Genomic DNA, 17,106 nt, shown 5'->3' on the forward strand with positions numbered 1-17,106 from the left:
CTCGGGGAGGACTTCATCCAGCAGTTGATTGATCGTGGCTGATGATTGTTGACGATGATGACTCGTGGTGTAAATGTTAATGAATAATTAAACAACATTGGACAAATATATGACTGGGAGTGAAATTATTCGGCAGCATTTGTTGATTGCAAGCAAACTCTAAACTGGTATCAGCATTCAGTGTCTCGTCAAGAGTCAACGAGAGCTGGTTCTTGGCGAGATCCCCCCCCCCCACACGGACACTGGGGGTCTGGCGCAAATCCCAACAGTTCAAGCAGTGGAAACGGCAGCAGCGTCGTCTCAACGAGTCTCAGGACTCACATTCAGGAGAGTCCTGCCAAGTCGTCACAGTTAGGGGCCATGCTGCCGCTGTGTGTGATGTCAAGTGAAAAGTCGGCCGGTTACACACATGGTTGTTTTTTCGCTATGGGAGGAAACCGGAGAACCCAGAGGACACCAGTGCAGAACAGGGGGAGGAACATAGAAACTCGTCACGTAGATAGGTTCAAAGAAAATAACAAAAAAAACTATCTACGTGACTTTACCGAAAGACCCAAAGACTAACATATAAACTCCACACGCACAAAGGCGCCTGTATCGGGGATCGAACCCTGGAACTTCTTGTTGCGAGTGTCACCAGTGCGCCGCCACCACCACCACCACCACCTTGCCGCCCGGCTCACCCGGCACGGCCACGAAGAACTTGACGGCGTCGCGGTGACCGTGGAAGCACAGCTGGGCCTGCAGCATGGAGCAGTAGGGGATGAAGGAGGCGGGGACCGGCGCCTGATCTTCTCCGCTCGTTTCCTCGTCCGTGTGGGCGCCGGTCGCAGGAGACGCCCTCCCTGGTGTCACGCGCACACACACGCACGTGTATGATATGAAAGACAAACACGCGCGAGCGTATTCGCGCGGTTATACGCGCATGCACACGCGGTTACGCCGGCACAACGCACGCGCGTACGTGCGGTTGTGCGGCACAATGTGCAAAAAAGCGCGCAAGCGACGGAGGCGCGCGTGCGTGCGTTACTCCGGCACAAGCCATGCGTGCGTGGGGCACGTGGCCATGGCCATGCGTGTGTGGGACACGTGGCCACGCGTGCATGTGTGGGGCACGTGCGTGAGACTGCGGCAGGGGCAGCCGACTCCCTCCTGTCCTGCTGCCCCGGCACGTGGCGACTCTCCCGCCCATCGCGCACACCTGGCGGACGGGCCGAGCCCCGTCGGGCGCCGGCGGTGTCAGGACACCAGGTGGAGTGGTTGAGCGTACCGACTCGCAAGCGGTTGAGCCGAGGAGCTGAACCGGTTACACCGGGGGAGCCAGGAAGACGACTCGTTTGGCCGCGACTTTCCATACAAAATAGCGCCGATCTTGAATGTCGTCGCACGACAGATTCGGTGACGCAGCCGCTGCCCTCGGCATGGAAGCAGGGAGAGCCCCGGACGCTCGAGGGGGCCAAGAGTGGGGCACCGATGGAGGGGCCTCGTGTGGGGGGCTCCTGCGCCGACGCAAGGCGGCTTACAGGGGACAGACCAATTGCTGCACTCGTGGGTACATAGCTCGGGAGAGAACACTTTCAATGCAGTCCCTTTAATTAAAATCGCTTTGCCGATTATTAACAGTGGGATTATTATTATCATTAAACGGTGTTGAGAGATGTCAGCGATGAAAACACGTGAGCAAATGGGAGCAATCAGGATGATAATGACTCCTTCCTTCAAGGCAGGCGTTTAGTCGTTGGGAAGCTTGCTCTGGGATTTGGAGAGCTGCTAAAGAAGACCGTGGCCGATGAAAGACGTGGACGTTGACGAATGTGACGACGGAGGGACCGAGCATTGGCAGCAGTAAGCGTTTGCGCAAGCGTAAGAGGTTCCGTTTGACGCGCGACACGGCCCAAAGAACGCAGCCGGCCGCACGGGCAACGTCTCGTTGTTCAAGCAGGGAGTTGTAGAACCCGTGCCTTGCTCAGAATGTAACATCACTGCTTATTTTACTCAATTGTTTTAAGAGTGTGTGTGTATATACACGTATAAAATCGTGGGTAAACCCAAAATATTTTACATTATCGCTCACCGATTCCAAACATGAAAAACCAGGAAGAAATGTTTTTATTATAAATTTCTTGAAAAAGGCACCGAAAGTTTTAGACAACACACTGCCGTGTGCTGCCAATATCCAGAATGAATAACCAAATAAATAAAACAAATCAGAATTTTATTTCGGACTTTTACAGCGTTTCCATGAATGTATAAATTCCAAGTGCCATGCCAGAGAGGAATACTCAGAAATAGGTGCGGTGAACGAGGAAGCAAGGCCTTATTTAGCGATTATGTCCGTACCGTTACGAGAAAGCTGATGTTGTTGTGATTGTGATTATTTGATATGACGCACTCCCTGTGAGCTTGCCAATTCATGTCAAACCCCCCCCCCCCCCCTCGGGTGGAAGGACCCCTTCCCATTGCCGGGGCGCAGGATCCTGCTGCGGTGAATATCAGAGCTCCGAGCCAGCAACGCCAAACTCGAGGTTTGAGTCTAGGGTCAAGTGCAGCTAAACGATTATCTCAGCCAGCTGGCCACCCACGAATCCACAAACAAGAGCACGGCATTCTTCACTATTGTCAATTTTCCAGCCGAGCGAAGCTTTAAAGGCTGAATAATGTAAATGAAACGTGAATATTGTGAATTCTCTCTAAGTAACTTAAAGCAGGTTTAACAATTTGTATATTTTTGGTTGACATTTTTTATATTATAGATATTTTTGTTACCACACATGTAACCGACCGCCGGGTGGCTCAGCGGGAGAGCTCATATCCTAGTTGGGGGTTAACTCTGCCCATCATCTCTCTGGGCTCAATAAAATTAGTACCGCTTTTTGGGGAAATCAACTACCGGTCACCCTGTGGATCGGCTCGTCCCCCACAACAGCAATGTGGAATTCCCCCCCACTGGTTCCGGGCTGTTAAAAACGGGAGATGAGCAACCAATGGCTCAACGCTCATATCAGCGGGAAAGCTCCAACCCTTTGTGGACACTTCGAGGGTATAAAACTGGCGTCCAACGCAACACGGCGGGCGACGGGCTGGGCACGCCGAACTTAGGATTGCGCAGACACGAGCTCGGCAAGACAGATGGCAAAACCTCCAACGACGACGAAGACAAAAAGAGCAAAAAATATTGAGACACGGAAGCCAAGCACGAGCACGTGCGGCGGTGGGGGGTGGGGCGGCGGTGGGAGGGTGCCACATGCACGCTCCGTCACGGCAGGCCTGGGTCCGTGCGCGCACAGAGCAACGGGGCTGGTCACACTTACCCCGCAAACCCAACACACGTCCCTCCATGAGCACTACAGCTAAGCAGGGAAAGGACAAAATTAGCCGCCGCAGTTTTGTTGTTTTGCACGTATACACACACGCACACACATCCATTTATAGATACGCTGCGAGAGGCTAAACTGAAGGGAAGATAAGCAACGTTTTAATTCAAAGCCTTGACACCACTCCCACCAATCTCAGCACGCTTCGTAAATCCTTTGACGCTCTCGGCCTGCGAGACTACGAAGCCGTCGTGCATTTGTCGCAGCCACCCTGACCAAGTGACGACTTCTCAGACCGAGACACTTAGCACACCTGACTGCCGGGTCTCTTTCTGGGTTTTGGAGAAAAGGAAAAAGTTGAAGATGGCCAAAGTAACATCCAACACCAGCCAGTAAGCAGCTCACCTGGCCACGCGAATAGTCAGCCGATCACGCTCACCCATATGGCTGCTTCGTGCCAGATGACCAGATAGTAAAAGGGTCGGTCAAGCGTGTGACATATCAGCTTACAGAGATCACCCGTCCGTCGGAGATCAAAGGGGACCAACCGGACAGCCAGGCTATCGACACCCAGCAAGTCGTGCCACCGGGTCGATGGCTCACCGGGCGACGGCTCTCCGGCCCACGTGGGCATGGATTTAGAAGGGCTTTGCCTCAAGAAAAGCGCAAACCAAAAAAGAGACACGTGGCTCTCATCTGGTAAACACGCCCCCCCCCCCCCCCCCCCCCACGGGCTGCGTGTGTCACGTCGAGAAGACTCCCAAGCTTCGTTGTCGACGCGACTTTAAAATCACGGTCAAGCACTCTGACCGCGCTTTAGTCTACATCCCTGTGCCGACAGAATGAGGCGATTGACCGTCGCTTTTATCTACTTGCCGAATGTTTATACTTCAAATTATTGGGATAGATTTATGTCGCGATACTTTTCGCCACCCGACACGGCCAAACCAAGGCAGGTGCGCCAGTGCTGAATGACGCACCAACTACCATTGCTTTCAGCTCGCCGAATTCTCACAACGGAATTCAGCGACGAGATTAAACATTTTTCCATTAGCGAAGGCTTCAAACCGGTTTGGGACAGGCCGCGGACGCTCGGCCTGGGCACAGCTCCCCAAGGCACAAGGTCCGGGCAATTTGCTTTGCTTGGGCCGTCTGTTAGTTTCGCAATGCTATTGCAGCGGCGGCGGCGTGCGCTGTACGGCCGGAGCACAACTTACTCTCGGTGAGCGGGATGGAGATGATGACGCCGTTGCCCGTGCCCACCCACAGGCGGTTGCAGGCCACCAGCAGCGCCGTGATGCGCACGAAGGAGAAGCCCAGCTTCCCTGTGCCTGCCAGACCGCACCGTTACGCACACCGGACATCGATCTACTCCCGGCGCGATCCGATGCGGTGGCGGCGACCGCGTTCGTCGCTCGAATGCACGTTTACGTTGAACGTCTTCCGCACCGTACGTAGCCAAAAGCGCTAATTGACTGGTGCGTGTGGGCGCGCGCGTGCGTGCGATGGGCCGCGGCCGGGTTACCCAGCATCTTGCTGACGTAGGGTTCGATGTCGACGTCCTGCAGGTGCTGGTGCGTGTGCGCGTGGTAGAGCCGCAGCGTCGAGTCCAGCCGGATGGAGACCCACACGCCGTCGCCGATCCACGCCAGCTGCCGCACCTGGCTCTCCTTGCGTGGGTGCGCATCAAACGATTTCTGTGCCACGAGACACGCGCCCCGACCGCCCGGATTTAGGTAAAGCCGCGTTCTGATTTTGTTGCAATGCTTGCGCATTAAACTAATTGGCACGAGGAACAGGCGTGTAGCCAAGTGCCACGACTTGATGGAATGTCACCGTCTGCCTTCTCAATATGATTCTGGAATTAATTGAGCATTGTTTCCAACGTCTCGTTTTGCTTCGTCTCGTTCGTGCCGTGTGGGTCCCACAACCACTGCTGATTTCCCCACAAAGAGGTGCTCGTTTTATCGACCCTAGAGGGAGGAATGATGGCCTGAGTCAAACCCCTCCCCCCCACAACCAGGACTTGAACTCCTCGCGAACTTCCGATTGCGAGCCGCTCGCTCCACTGTTGTTCCGCCCGTCCCATACACAACGCAAGTGCGTGGGGATGGAGGGTCGGGGGCAAGCGGGGAGCAGGGGTGGCGGAGGATGGGCAGGTGGGGGGGGTGGGGCGAGTCGCCCGCACCTCAATGCGCATGTTCTTGGGGTGCACCACGTGCACTTTGTTGCGGTAGCCGCACCACACGCGGTCGTGCACCACCGTCATGCAGCGGATCGAGTGGTGGGGCCGGCCCAGGTCCAGCAGGTGATAGTTGGAGAGGTCCCAGCAGCCCTCTGGCACGGGGGGGGGGGGGGGGTGGGGGTTCAGGGGAGCAACACGCGCAGGCATGAGCGCGACGTACACACAGAGGCGTGCGTCAGTGAAGGTGTGTGCCGGGTTTGCCGTGATGATTTAAAACATTGACATGCGATGATGATCGGGATTATTGGCTTCCCCCTTGACTGCAGTTTTAATGCAATTTCAGATGTCTATCAGCAACCGCCGCCTCGGCTCGAGGGAGCTCTACATACAGCCCCCTTCATAGGGTCATTGGCCTACTCTTTCACGCTGCCCAGACATCCTGTAAGAGGTGGTGCTACCCACACTTTATCCATTCGTCCTACTGCAAGGGAGGGGATTTCAGTCGTATTAAAGGAAGATAAGATTCAAGAAACGAATAGCTCTTATATTGCAGATAGTATCTAGGCTGTGCGTTCGATGCCTTCTTCCGTCAATCTAAAGCTTCGTTATTGAGAGAGAATCAAGACTTTGAGCTCAGTCGCCAACGCTCTCTCGTGTGAAGAAACTCGCTCTCTCGTTTCAACTGCCGTGCCCGGTGTGAGACATGCGGGGAGAGTGTCGGGAAAGACCTGTGGCACGGTGGAAAATGGCGAGTGTGCCATCAGCCAAGGCGACGAGCACCCTGCCCTTGACGTGCCTGCAACGTACGCACACAGACACGGCCGTAGGAGAACGCATGGTTACAGAGTCACACAGACACACACACGGCAGGAGAATGCACGCTATGTCTGTAGAACTTCTTTCGCACCATACATAGCAAACTGCGCCTGTGTTGTGCAAAACGCAGGCGTGCAAGACAGCGACAACACAAATCACGTTATTAACAATACGAGCACTCGAAGAAGGAGAGGGCATTCAATAGTACAATATGTCCGTGTAAACAGCGCAACGCACACACACACTGGTCACCACGTCACGGCGAATTTCACAACTTGCTCGGTGCGGCTTCAAGTGAACGTCGCGTCTCTCTATTTGGTCAATTTGGCGGAGTGATAATTGTTCTTCGGCTTATGGGCGAGCGAGCCGAAAACAACGACAACCGGCGCTTTAAACGCTCGTGCGCGCGACGATCAACACCTATTCTATTTCGGCTACGTCGAGTGGTGGAGGGAATGACGACATACATTTTTGGCGAGATCATTATGGGGCACAACCCAAGAAAACCTACCACGAATCGCGATGCCGCCTGCGAAACCCGACGCGTCAGACCGAACTAACGTTTGGCAGACGTGCAGGGCACTTACACGATGCTCAGCACCGCGTCCTTCAGCTTGATGGTATGTAAACACTTTTTCCAGTGCCGGGCTGCCAAGTGCACATAAAGGCTGCGCACACACACACATATGCACACATGAACATACATATAAAAAAGCGCTCACCATACGTTAAAGTGTCAAACAAACTCAACCCATCCTATTGGCAGCATGGATACAAGTACCTTACAAGGTTCGTATTGCCAATATTTGCACAGACCACTTGCCACGGCTTTGCTGGGCAGCACCAATGGTGTGCTGACCACAGGCCGAGAGCCAGTGGTCTCGACGCTCTGGTCATATGTTTGTCATGAATATCGTGATAAACATCTCCGGTAAGGTCAGCTCACAGTGGAGAAGCAAAGCGAGGCCGGCGGTGCGGTGCTGGTGGCCACAGGGACCCCCCATATCCACTGGCACCATCTGGGCCAAGCCAGCACGGCACGGTGGTTTTCCACTGGCTATTTGCCGGGTCGAGCCGGTAACCAAGCCGTGCTACACCGGCCTCACGACACGTCTGAATCTGGCTCGGGTGCCAGCTGTGCTGGGGGGCGGTGATGCGTCTGCAGCGCGCGCAAGGTCAGCCAGCGGAACTTAAGCACGGCGCCAGTGGCACGGCTCTGCTCGTGCGGTGGAAAAACAACGCCGTGCTTCCTGACCAGCGCCACATTGGCCCCAGCGAGGCCTCCCCACCAGTGCGGCTCGGAATCGCAAAGTGGAAGAGCGGGTTCAGGTTGTCCAGGTTGTTGAGGTTGTTGGGGGTGACGTACCATCCGTTCTGCGCGCCCAGCCACATGGTGGGCAGCATGCTGCTCAGCTCGCCGTCGCAGGCCGACGGGTCCTGCTCTGAGGAGGGTGAGGGGGACCCCTCTCTTGTCAGGGGGTCGTCCACCCCACTGCTGATCGCATGAGGCCGGGGATCGGAGTGAGAGTGCATGAGTGTTAAGTGGGGGGGGGGGGGGGGGGGGGGGTAGGGGATTGGAATGGAGTTGGGAAGATGAAGAAATAAACAAACCATTTGAGACATTTTGGCCAGAAGGCAAAGAAGATCAGGAGGTACAAAGTAAAAATTATTAAATATTGTGACTATTTGTCCCCTGCTGATCCAGCCCCTCACAAACATGGCCTGTAAAATTCACATAGATAGGGTTCAAAAGTTGGTTACTGAATTTTTTTTTATGCAACCAAGGACCGCGTAGCGACGCCACTGCCCGATTCGTTGGCTCGTCCGTAGCGTTTCAGACGCTCACCGCTCACTCACACCAACCTCGACACGAACGTAGTAACGCCGTAGATCAACATTCACCATATATATAGATCCTGGCTCGGCCTCTTAACGCAGGCCGACTCAGTCGCTTCCAGAGAGCTGCACGAGCGAGTGGATCGGCTCAATCCTAAGCGTGGCCGGGACCACGCCGAGAGCCGGCTCAAGACGAGCATACGGCTTTGAGCCGGGCTCACGTGAGCCAGAGGCAAAGCGTGAGCCGAGCTGCGACTAGAAACTCGTCCCAGGCCGTGGCGGCCCCTCACCCGGTGGGGTGCTCGCGGGCCGTCTCCGTGGGGCTCTGCACGCCCAGCGGGTCGGTGAACACGTGCTCCGTGTGCGGCCCCAGCCGCTCCGAGCCCGGCACGTTGGCGGCCGAGTCCACGTCCGTCGCCCCGGCGGCGATCTCCGTGGCCTCCGTGGCCTCCTCCGTGTTCGGGGCGTCCGGGCAGAAAGCGCCTCCGTCCTCCTCGTCTTGCGACGACGACGAGGTCCCTCCGGCAGGCGGTGGCGGCGCCGGAGGCCGGAGCCGACGCGGCGGAGCGACCTGCGGCGAGGGGGCACGGGCGGGCGCGTTACGCACGGGGCACGCCGCGGTCGGGCAGCCACGCGGGCGCGCCGCTCGCGAGGCGGACGGCGAGTCGCTCGGCGTGCGGCGCCCAAACGGTTGGAGCACGCCGCGTGCCGTGGGCAGGATCCGAGGGCGGACTACGAGGGTCGGCAATCTCCGCCGTGACGGAGATAACGAGAGGAGCGAAGAAAAATCAAGGCAAACTGGAAACGGAAAACTGGTGACGTGGACCGGGCCTCTGACTGGCCGAGTGAATACAGAAAGAGCGATGAAGGGAAAGTGCCGCTCTCTTTTCCAGGTAGAGGTGAGGCAGCATTCCATAGAAGTCCTCTCTGCCCGGCTTGGTGGCAAACCAAGAATTTTACCGAGCAGGGGCGGACGGCTGCATTTGCTGCCAGGCTGTACAAGCACATAAATTCACTGCAATGTGCATCTGCATTTCCGAGTCTCGATTAAACATAATTTCATATCTTTCACTGAGCGGCAAGAAGGTGTATTTGTACGTGCCGTGAGTGTATTTTTTTAAATAAACATTTTATCGAAGCCGTGGGCACATTTAAAATGGAAAAAAGGTCAATTATTTTCGGGGTGAATTGTGATAAATGTTGCCGTGCCGGTTGCCATGGTCACAGGACCGCGTGCAAACAGGATCAATGTGATCGATGGAAGCCTCCGAGGACATTCTGTTAAACGGCGTAAAGACTGATTGCGCAGAGGCCTTCTCATTACGTTAATTGGAGTGCGTTTAGTTTCGTTATGTTCGTTTAGGATAAAAGGCTAAAATATACGTCCATTTAGAAATACATTGTATTCCATTTCATTTATCGAAATGTTCCACGTGGAACGTCCCTTGAGGTACGGTGTCTCGTTTTGCCACGGTGTGCAGGTAAAACGTTACTTTAGTGATCGCATGGTAGGTAAGACAAGTTTGTGACGTCACGAGTCGCACTGATTGGGGATGACAAGGAATCGTCTCCACCAAGACTCCTGCGTCAAGTTCAGGCTCCGTAGGAGGCCCGTGAGCAAAACATAAATGGACGATATTTCAAACGTTTAGAAACCGCAGGCACCAAGTCTCAACGCGGCACCTGAGCCGACTTGTTCAGACATCGATTCGGCGGGAGCGACCGCTGCCTCAACACGTGACCCCGGAGGGGCAGCCGGCCACACTGCGGCTCGCTCACAGCCCGGGGCTGCAACGAGCTTCTCGGGCTGTGCCGCGCGTTGTTCGGCACGGGAATTTGCCACCGGCTCTCCGTACGCATGTACGTACAACTTCTTTGGTATCGTACGTAGCCAATCGCGCCAATCGGAGGTGTGGGGGAAGGACAACAAACCAAACACAAAGAGCAGTTATCAAGAAATTCGTTTTCACTGCGTGGTTGCCGATGCCTTCTCGGTTGTCTGCGGTTCCCGCACCTCCGATTGGCACGGTTGGCTACGTACGGTGTGAAAGAAGTTCAACACGCATACACACGTACGTTCCCCCCCCGCGGCTCCGAGCCGCCTGCGAGCGAGCGAACGCTGTCGTGCGGCGGTGGCGCAGCAGCACAAGTTGAAAGTGCCCCTGTGTTGTGGCTGTCCTCGTGCGGTGGTGGCGGTGGCCGTGTGGGGCGGGGGGGGGGGAGGTGGGAAGGCGGCCGCCACTCACCGGCGGCGCCCTTCTCGGAGCCGGGCGTGTCGGAGCAGGAGGGGCTGTCCGTCTGCAGGCTCTTGCATCCGACGGCGGCACACGAGCCGACCAGGGTGATGGCTCCGAGGACCCCTTCGCCAGGGCTGCCCTCCGGGGGGCTGCTGGGAGTGCCCGTGTCCGTCACCACTTCCCCGGCCGGGTAGTCGCCCTCCTGGTAGCCTGCGCCAGAGAGAGAGAGGGGGGGGGGGGGGGGGGAGACAATCGAGGGGGCGGGCTGACAAGATTGCCGGCGCAGAGCAAACGCGTTTCTCCGGATTGCAAGATGCACCTTCCTCTCTGTATTTTAAAAGGAAAATTCGGGGGTGCATCTTACAATATAGTCTTCAGGAAGTCTTTTTTTTAATGTGGTTGTTCGGAATAATCTTGCAGGAAAAGTATCTCCCCCATTTTAAAGCGGCGTGTTCATAATCATTTTCTGCAAGAGGGCTTTCCATTGAATGGCGTTCATTCTATTTCGGTACGCGACGTGGACATCAATGCCGGAATGTACTTTGTAATAATGTCAAACATTTTTTTTTATGATCGGCGGTGGTGGGGAAATAAGTCTGACACGAGGGAGATCCGAGTGCACGCGTAAACTCGGCGAACTGAGCGAGCGGCGGACGCGAGCCGCTCACCGGGCACGCTGGAGATGCAGAGGATGTGCGAGTTGCAGACGACGAACTGGTCCATGATGTTGGCCGGCTGGTTCGCGTCGATGATGATCACCTTGCTGGTGGAGTGCGTGCTCGTGCAGATCCACACCAGGCTCGGCGTCGCCTCCTTCTGCCGACGCCGACAAAACATTCCTCACTGCCGACGGCAATCCTGTTAAGTGCTCGCGCGCCCAGCGAGACCGGGCACGTCATTCACAGGCACTCTCCATTTGCCACCGATGGCTGCGTAAAAGGGTAAAGGTCAGCGCCGACCGCAGCGGCCTCCGCGCTAGAGGAGCTCTTGTCCCAGCTGGAAAGACGCATAGGAAGAGGTGGGAGTACCCACACTTTACCCCCACCACACTCGACCTGCCGATCGACTTATTGTGAGCTGCACTGAGAGAGAGAGAGAGATGGAGAGAGGGAGAGAGACGGGCACTGACCTTGTCGTACTGGCTGTCCCCGTTGGTGAGGGAGGGCGACATGCGCCTCCGGATGGCGGGAGAGGCGGGCGAGGGCCCCCCGGCCAGGTTCACACCGGCTGCACACCACAGCTGCACATGAACAGTAGTGTGTCATCATCGTCGTCGTCGTCATCATCATGAAAATCATCATCGTCATCGTCGGTGTCATCATCGTCATCGTCATCATTCACGAGAAATTAATTCATTAGGAGCGGGTGAAGGGACGGCCACTGCACCCGCACACGGTGGAGGGGGGCGGGGGGAGTGGGGGCAAGCCACCCCAGGGGCCCTGCCGGCGTAATCCAATCAACAACCTCATCAGCCATAATCAATCCAATCCCTCGCAACCACGCCACGTGACAATTCAACCAGACCCTGCACTGTGCCACCGCTCCTCCCAGACTTTGTATCTCACCGCCGAGCTATTTACTACTCGCAGCTGCTGATGGGGGACTCACCTTCATCGTGGGGTCTTTCTCCACGAGCGGCCTGCAGTACACCGGGATGGCCATGTTAACCACCTTGTTGTCCTCTTGCCCTTCGTTGGGACTCTGGAAGTAAATAAGCTTTTTAATGTTTAATCCAAGATACTCGGTGTTGAATCCAAGGCAGGTGTGCCAGCTCTAACGGGTTGGCAGGGACAGCGATTGTCCACACAAAGGCGTAGATTGAACGCAACATAAACCAGGTGGTGAGAACTCAAAGAGACCAGGAAGTGAGTCTCGTTTGCAAGAGTGATCTGGGGCATCGGTCTGACCGTATAATCCCAATTCAGTTATTTCGAATTTGGCAAATGTTGACTTTGCGATGGGTAAGCCTTTTCAGCCAAGGCGATGATGTCACACGCCACGCTTTCGCGTAGATTCTCACCACCAGCATCACACGTGACATCACACGTGACATCAAACGTGACATCAAACGTGACATCACACGTGACATCACACGTGACATCACACGTGACATCACACGTGACATCACACGTGACATCACACGTGACATCACACGTGACATCAAGGACTCTGCGTGCACAATTTCTGTTCCTTTTTCTTGGTGGCGCCTTTTTTCTTTCTTTCACCGGGCAGGCAAAATGCACTCCGGGACACGAGTTTTATCAGTGCATTTTAATATCGCCACTCTCTTTGCAGGGTGCCACGGTGGCAAGATGTTAACTACCTGGCCTGGTATACAGGAGATCGTGGGTTTCATCCCGACCCTGACAGTGTGTCTCTCTCCCCATGGTCATGTTGATTTTTCTTTGGGTCCTCTGCTTTTTCCCTCCACATTTAGAATAAGTTACTTTTCTGAGTTATCATGAGTGGCTGGGTCGCTTCTGAAAAAGAGCTACGTGGCTCAGTGGGGCCTTTAACCTGGTAAATAAAAAATTTAATTGTTTTTTAATAGTTTGGAAAAGCGGTGAGCGAGCTTCCTGGACTAGCGGGCGGCGGTTCACCTGCTTGTGCTTGGGCGGCAGGCTCCAGCCGAAGGCTTGCAGCCGCCCGTCCTCCTTCTGGACGTGGGCACGCACCTGCCGGTACTGCTCGCGCTTTTGCTCGCGCCGCGCCGCCGACGTGTTCTCGCTGCTGGCGGCACGAGCGGGGAGTGGGGGGGAAGGGGGTGAGGGGGCGCGCGGGAGACACGCACGCGCCACTGCGTGAGCAGACGCGCGCGTTGGCACGCAACGCAAACTGCACGCGCGAGCGGGGGGATGCGGCGCTCGTGGTAAAGGTCCAGCACCAGCAGCTCCGTCGAGATAACGGAGATGCGAGCGCACGTAACACTACACGCAGAGACGCACAGACACACACAGACAGATCCCCAGTGTAGCCCACACAGGCCCCCGGGCCACGTGCTGTTAGGAAGCACCTATTAAGGCCGGCATGGCACACGAGGCCGGTACCACACCTGGTCACCTTCGTCTCCCCAAGTGCTGATGTTTACGCACTGTCAAATGTACTCATTTAATGCCGACTCGACCTAGAGGAGGCCCCAGGACCAGTTCAGATAATCACCACTGATGTCAGCCATGACCGGGAATCGAATTCGGAATGCATGCGTGCACTCACGTATGCACACGCATGCACACATACGTGCACACATACGTACACACACACATACATGCGTGCGCACCACGGCAACGGGAGACCCACACAGCGTTTCGCAGCCAAGTAAGACGTCGGCACAGGCTATGGGTAGGCCCTCAGCGGATTGACCAAAGGGCAAGGGAAGGCCGATAGGCCTGACGATCGCTTTGAGGGTTTATTTGTGGCAAAGAGGCGTCGCGGTGAAGAAGTGCCACCTCCGCGCCGTGCCCAATGGGGGGGGGGGGGGTGCCACCCGTTGCCTGTGAGTGACGCAAGCACACAGAGAGGGGCGCTCACGCGAGAAGACCGCCCCCCTACACCACCAACCGGCCGACCGACGCATCCGGGGATAGAACCACAGAGTCCCAGAGCTCCTGCAAGAATGCTTCGCGGCCCGTCCAGTGTGAACCCACCACCCGCCAAGCTGGTTAAACTTCACGATTGTTCACCTTGTGGGTTTGTGTGTTTAAAGAGCACTGCACTTAATGCGTATGAATGCAATCCGCAACATCTGTTAAATACCAGGTGAAATCGAAACCTGATAATTCCCACTTGTCATAATTCCCACTTGTCAAGAACAAATCGTGTCACGTTATCAACCGATTGTGCTCGTGGTTCTCATATTCGCTGCTCCTTGTCGGGGTGACGAGGGCAAATAAAAGCGCCGCAGCTTTGCCAGAATAAGCTCAAGCCAAGACTGGACGAGCCTGCAACGAAACGGTGTTTCTACTTTGCCAGTAGATTGAAATTATACGGCACGTTACAAAACGCCACAAGAAACAACTTCACGCTCGTAAACAAACCCAACGTGCGGAACGCGGCGAGCAGCAGCGCCTGCCAATTCGTCACCCTCCTATCACACAAACGCAACCCCATTAGAGCAAATGACGATACCGGCAGCAAGCGCTCCGCACCGAGCCCCGTGCCAAGGAGGCCAGAGTGGCGCGGGGGGGGGGGGGGGATGTGGTGCCTCTCCCGTGCATACTGTTTGGGCAATCCTTTGGAAAGGACGACGTCTTCCTTAGACCGGACCTTCCTGAGGAACAAAACATTGCGGCGGTTACGGTCGGGATGGCCGCGCGGCGCCGCGGACGCCGTGCTGTGCAAGCACGCGGCTCAATTTAGGTTTTAGATTTTAGTTCTCATCGTGCCTTTAAAAGGGTGCAGAGGTTTCTGTCTTTCAGCCCCCGAATGAGGCTTTGAGCATCCAATGACGATGATAGATTAACAAGACGCAACCCAAACTAAAACAGCTCTGTCAAGTTTACATGATGTGGGTGAGATGAGTACAGGCCCAATATCCAGCAACAAACAGCACGTTTTGAAGCTAAAATAAATCAGAGTTCATACATTGCTTGAATTGAGCAAGGTTTCGATTACAAGACCTTGGGAAAAGAGACGATGCCAGGGAATTTCCAAGCGGAGCAGTGCTCGGGAAGAAGCAGAATGAGAAGTGATGTGACCTGCAGTGTGCTGAGTGGGTGGGTGAATTGGTGAATGGGTGGGTGAATTGGTGAGTGGGTGAGTGAGTGGGTGGGTGAATTGGTGAATGGGTGGGTGAATTGGTGAGTGGGTAAGTGAGTGGGTGGGTGAATTGGTGAGTGAGTGGGTGGGTGAATTGGTGAGTGAGTGGTTGGGTGAATTGGTGAGTGAGTGGGTGGGTGAATTGGTGAGTGGGTGGGTGAATTGGTGAGTGGGTAAGTGAGTGGGTGGGTGAATTGGTGAGTGAGTGGGTGGGTGAATTGGTGAGTGAGTAGTTGGGTGAATTGGTGAGTGAGTGGGTGGGTGAATTGGTGAGCGAGTGGGTGACTAGGAGAGTGAGTGGGTGGGCGAGTGGGATTAAAAAGTGTGGTAGACCGAGACCTCAACATGGGTGGAGGAATGAGTGAATGAGTGAATGAGTGAATGAAGGAGAGTAAGCGAGAGAGTAGTAGGGATAGAAGAGCGATAAGGAGGTGACTGAGTGAAACGACCGGAATGAATCAGCAAGTGCTGAATCATCACCCAGCCTTTCATTTGTTTTGTTTATATATATATTTACATACATACGTGTGTGTGTGTGTGTGATTACACAGTTGCCGAGCACAGGCCCCAAAGGGAGCCAAAACGGCAGGCGGCCAGCAACAAACGGTGATATTGAAGGCGTAATAAATAGTGCTTAACACGTTAACCCGACCGGGTCATCGTGTTTCGTTTCCCTACGTGAGCACATCACCAAAGGAGAGGGTCCCCGAGGGACGCTAACGGTGGAGGTGTGTGGGGGTGGGGGTGGGGGTGGGGGGAACTACTTGTGGAGGTGTGTGGGGGGGGGAACTACTTGTGGAGGTGTGTGGGGGTGGGGGGAACTACTTGTGGAGGTGTGTGGGGGGGGGGAACTACTTTTCGTGCAGGAAGTCGAGCGCGCGGGACTTGTCGCTGGGCAGCTGGGACAGCGTGGCGCTCCGCCGGGCCAGGCCTCCGCCGCCGCCGCCCGAGTTGGGGGCGCTGTACTTGATGTTCACCGCGTGGTACGGCTTCTTGGGCTGCGCCGCGTTGGAGCCGCTGAACAGACGGCTGAAGCTTCACGCCGCAACGCACGCACGCGCACACGACGAGCGTCAGGAAAGCCAGGCAGGATCGCGCCGTTGTTTGTTAGCGATGAGTTTGTTTTCAAGACAGTGAGTGACCGTCCCGCAAATACAACCGGGTCGCCAATGACAGAATGTTTAAATTTTTTTTTTCTTTTCGAATGTAACGGCGATAGCGCTGCAATCGGTATCGCGTGACGAGACGAGGCGGGCGACCGAGCAAGGCCTTCTCACTCACAACTGCCAGATGGAAGACTTGTTCTTCTTCTCCACGATGGAAGGGTGCTCTCGCGACGCCCTGGAAACCACGCGGGGGCGGCAACAACAACAACAACAAGATTATAACAACCATAATAAAGGCAAGCACGCCTACGGCCAATTTCATTATCCACTGCTGGATGAAAAGCTTGCCATGCCATGCTGGTCAAAGCTTGTAAGCTAAGCAGGCCTGTGCCTGTATTGTTCCTGTAAGGGTAACCACCACCAAGCACGAAACGGGGGGGGGGGGGGGGGGGTGAACAGGGCACTATGAAACAACCCCGATGAGTGACAGTGCGTGGGGGAATCTTTAACCCAGCAGTGTATTAATAATAATAATTTATAGAACGTTGCCAACCCACTGCAGGCTTGAAGGCCCTCACCGGATCATCTCGGTCCACCTCACCGCCTCCTGAAGCTCCATGAGCCGCTCCTTGTACTGGTTGCGCTCCATGAGCACGCGCGCCATCTCCACGCGTGTGAAGCGCTTGCGCTGCGCCATCGGCACGTCCTCCTGGAGGGGGGCAGGGAGCGTGCGAGAATTCGGGGTCCGGAGAGAGTGTGGGGTCAGGTGACAGTGTGGGGTCAGAGTGTGGGGTCAGGTGACAGTGTGGGGTCAGGTGATAGTGTGGGGTGAGGTGAGAGTTTGGGGCCAGAGTGTG

The 17,106-nt window shown here is 55.6% G+C and overlaps 1 protein-coding gene across 1 annotated transcript in view; it reads right to left on the bottom strand.

Annotated features, from left to right (window-relative positions):
* The window catches only part of LOC133340976 (C-Jun-amino-terminal kinase-interacting protein 3-like), a 57,415-nt gene that overhangs the window by 3,826 nt on the left and 36,483 nt on the right, over positions 1-17,106 (bottom strand). Inside the window, 19 exon segments of the mRNA XM_061549534.1 lie at positions 684-845; positions 3,312-3,350; positions 4,532-4,645; positions 4,840-5,011; positions 5,503-5,651; positions 6,228-6,295; positions 6,903-6,983; positions 7,682-7,810; positions 8,442-8,678; positions 8,680-8,722; positions 10,398-10,598; positions 11,057-11,204; positions 11,518-11,628; positions 11,997-12,089; positions 12,989-13,118; positions 14,605-14,655; positions 15,999-16,178; positions 16,425-16,484; positions 16,828-16,958. Of these exon segments, the coding sequence (XP_061405518.1) occupies positions 684-845; positions 3,312-3,350; positions 4,532-4,645; positions 4,840-5,011; positions 5,503-5,651; positions 6,228-6,295; positions 6,903-6,983; positions 7,682-7,810; positions 8,442-8,678; positions 8,680-8,722; positions 10,398-10,598; positions 11,057-11,204; positions 11,518-11,628; positions 11,997-12,089; positions 12,989-13,118; positions 14,605-14,655; positions 15,999-16,178; positions 16,425-16,484; positions 16,828-16,958 (2,299 nt within the window).

The sequence above is a fragment of the Lethenteron reissneri genome, chromosome 10 (assembly GCF_015708825.2).
Source record: "Lethenteron reissneri isolate LAM-NWPU_2019-01 chromosome 10, ASM1570882v1, whole genome shotgun sequence".
In the NCBI taxonomy this organism is placed as follows: domain Eukaryota; kingdom Metazoa; phylum Chordata; class Hyperoartia; order Petromyzontiformes; family Petromyzontidae; genus Lethenteron; species Lethenteron reissneri.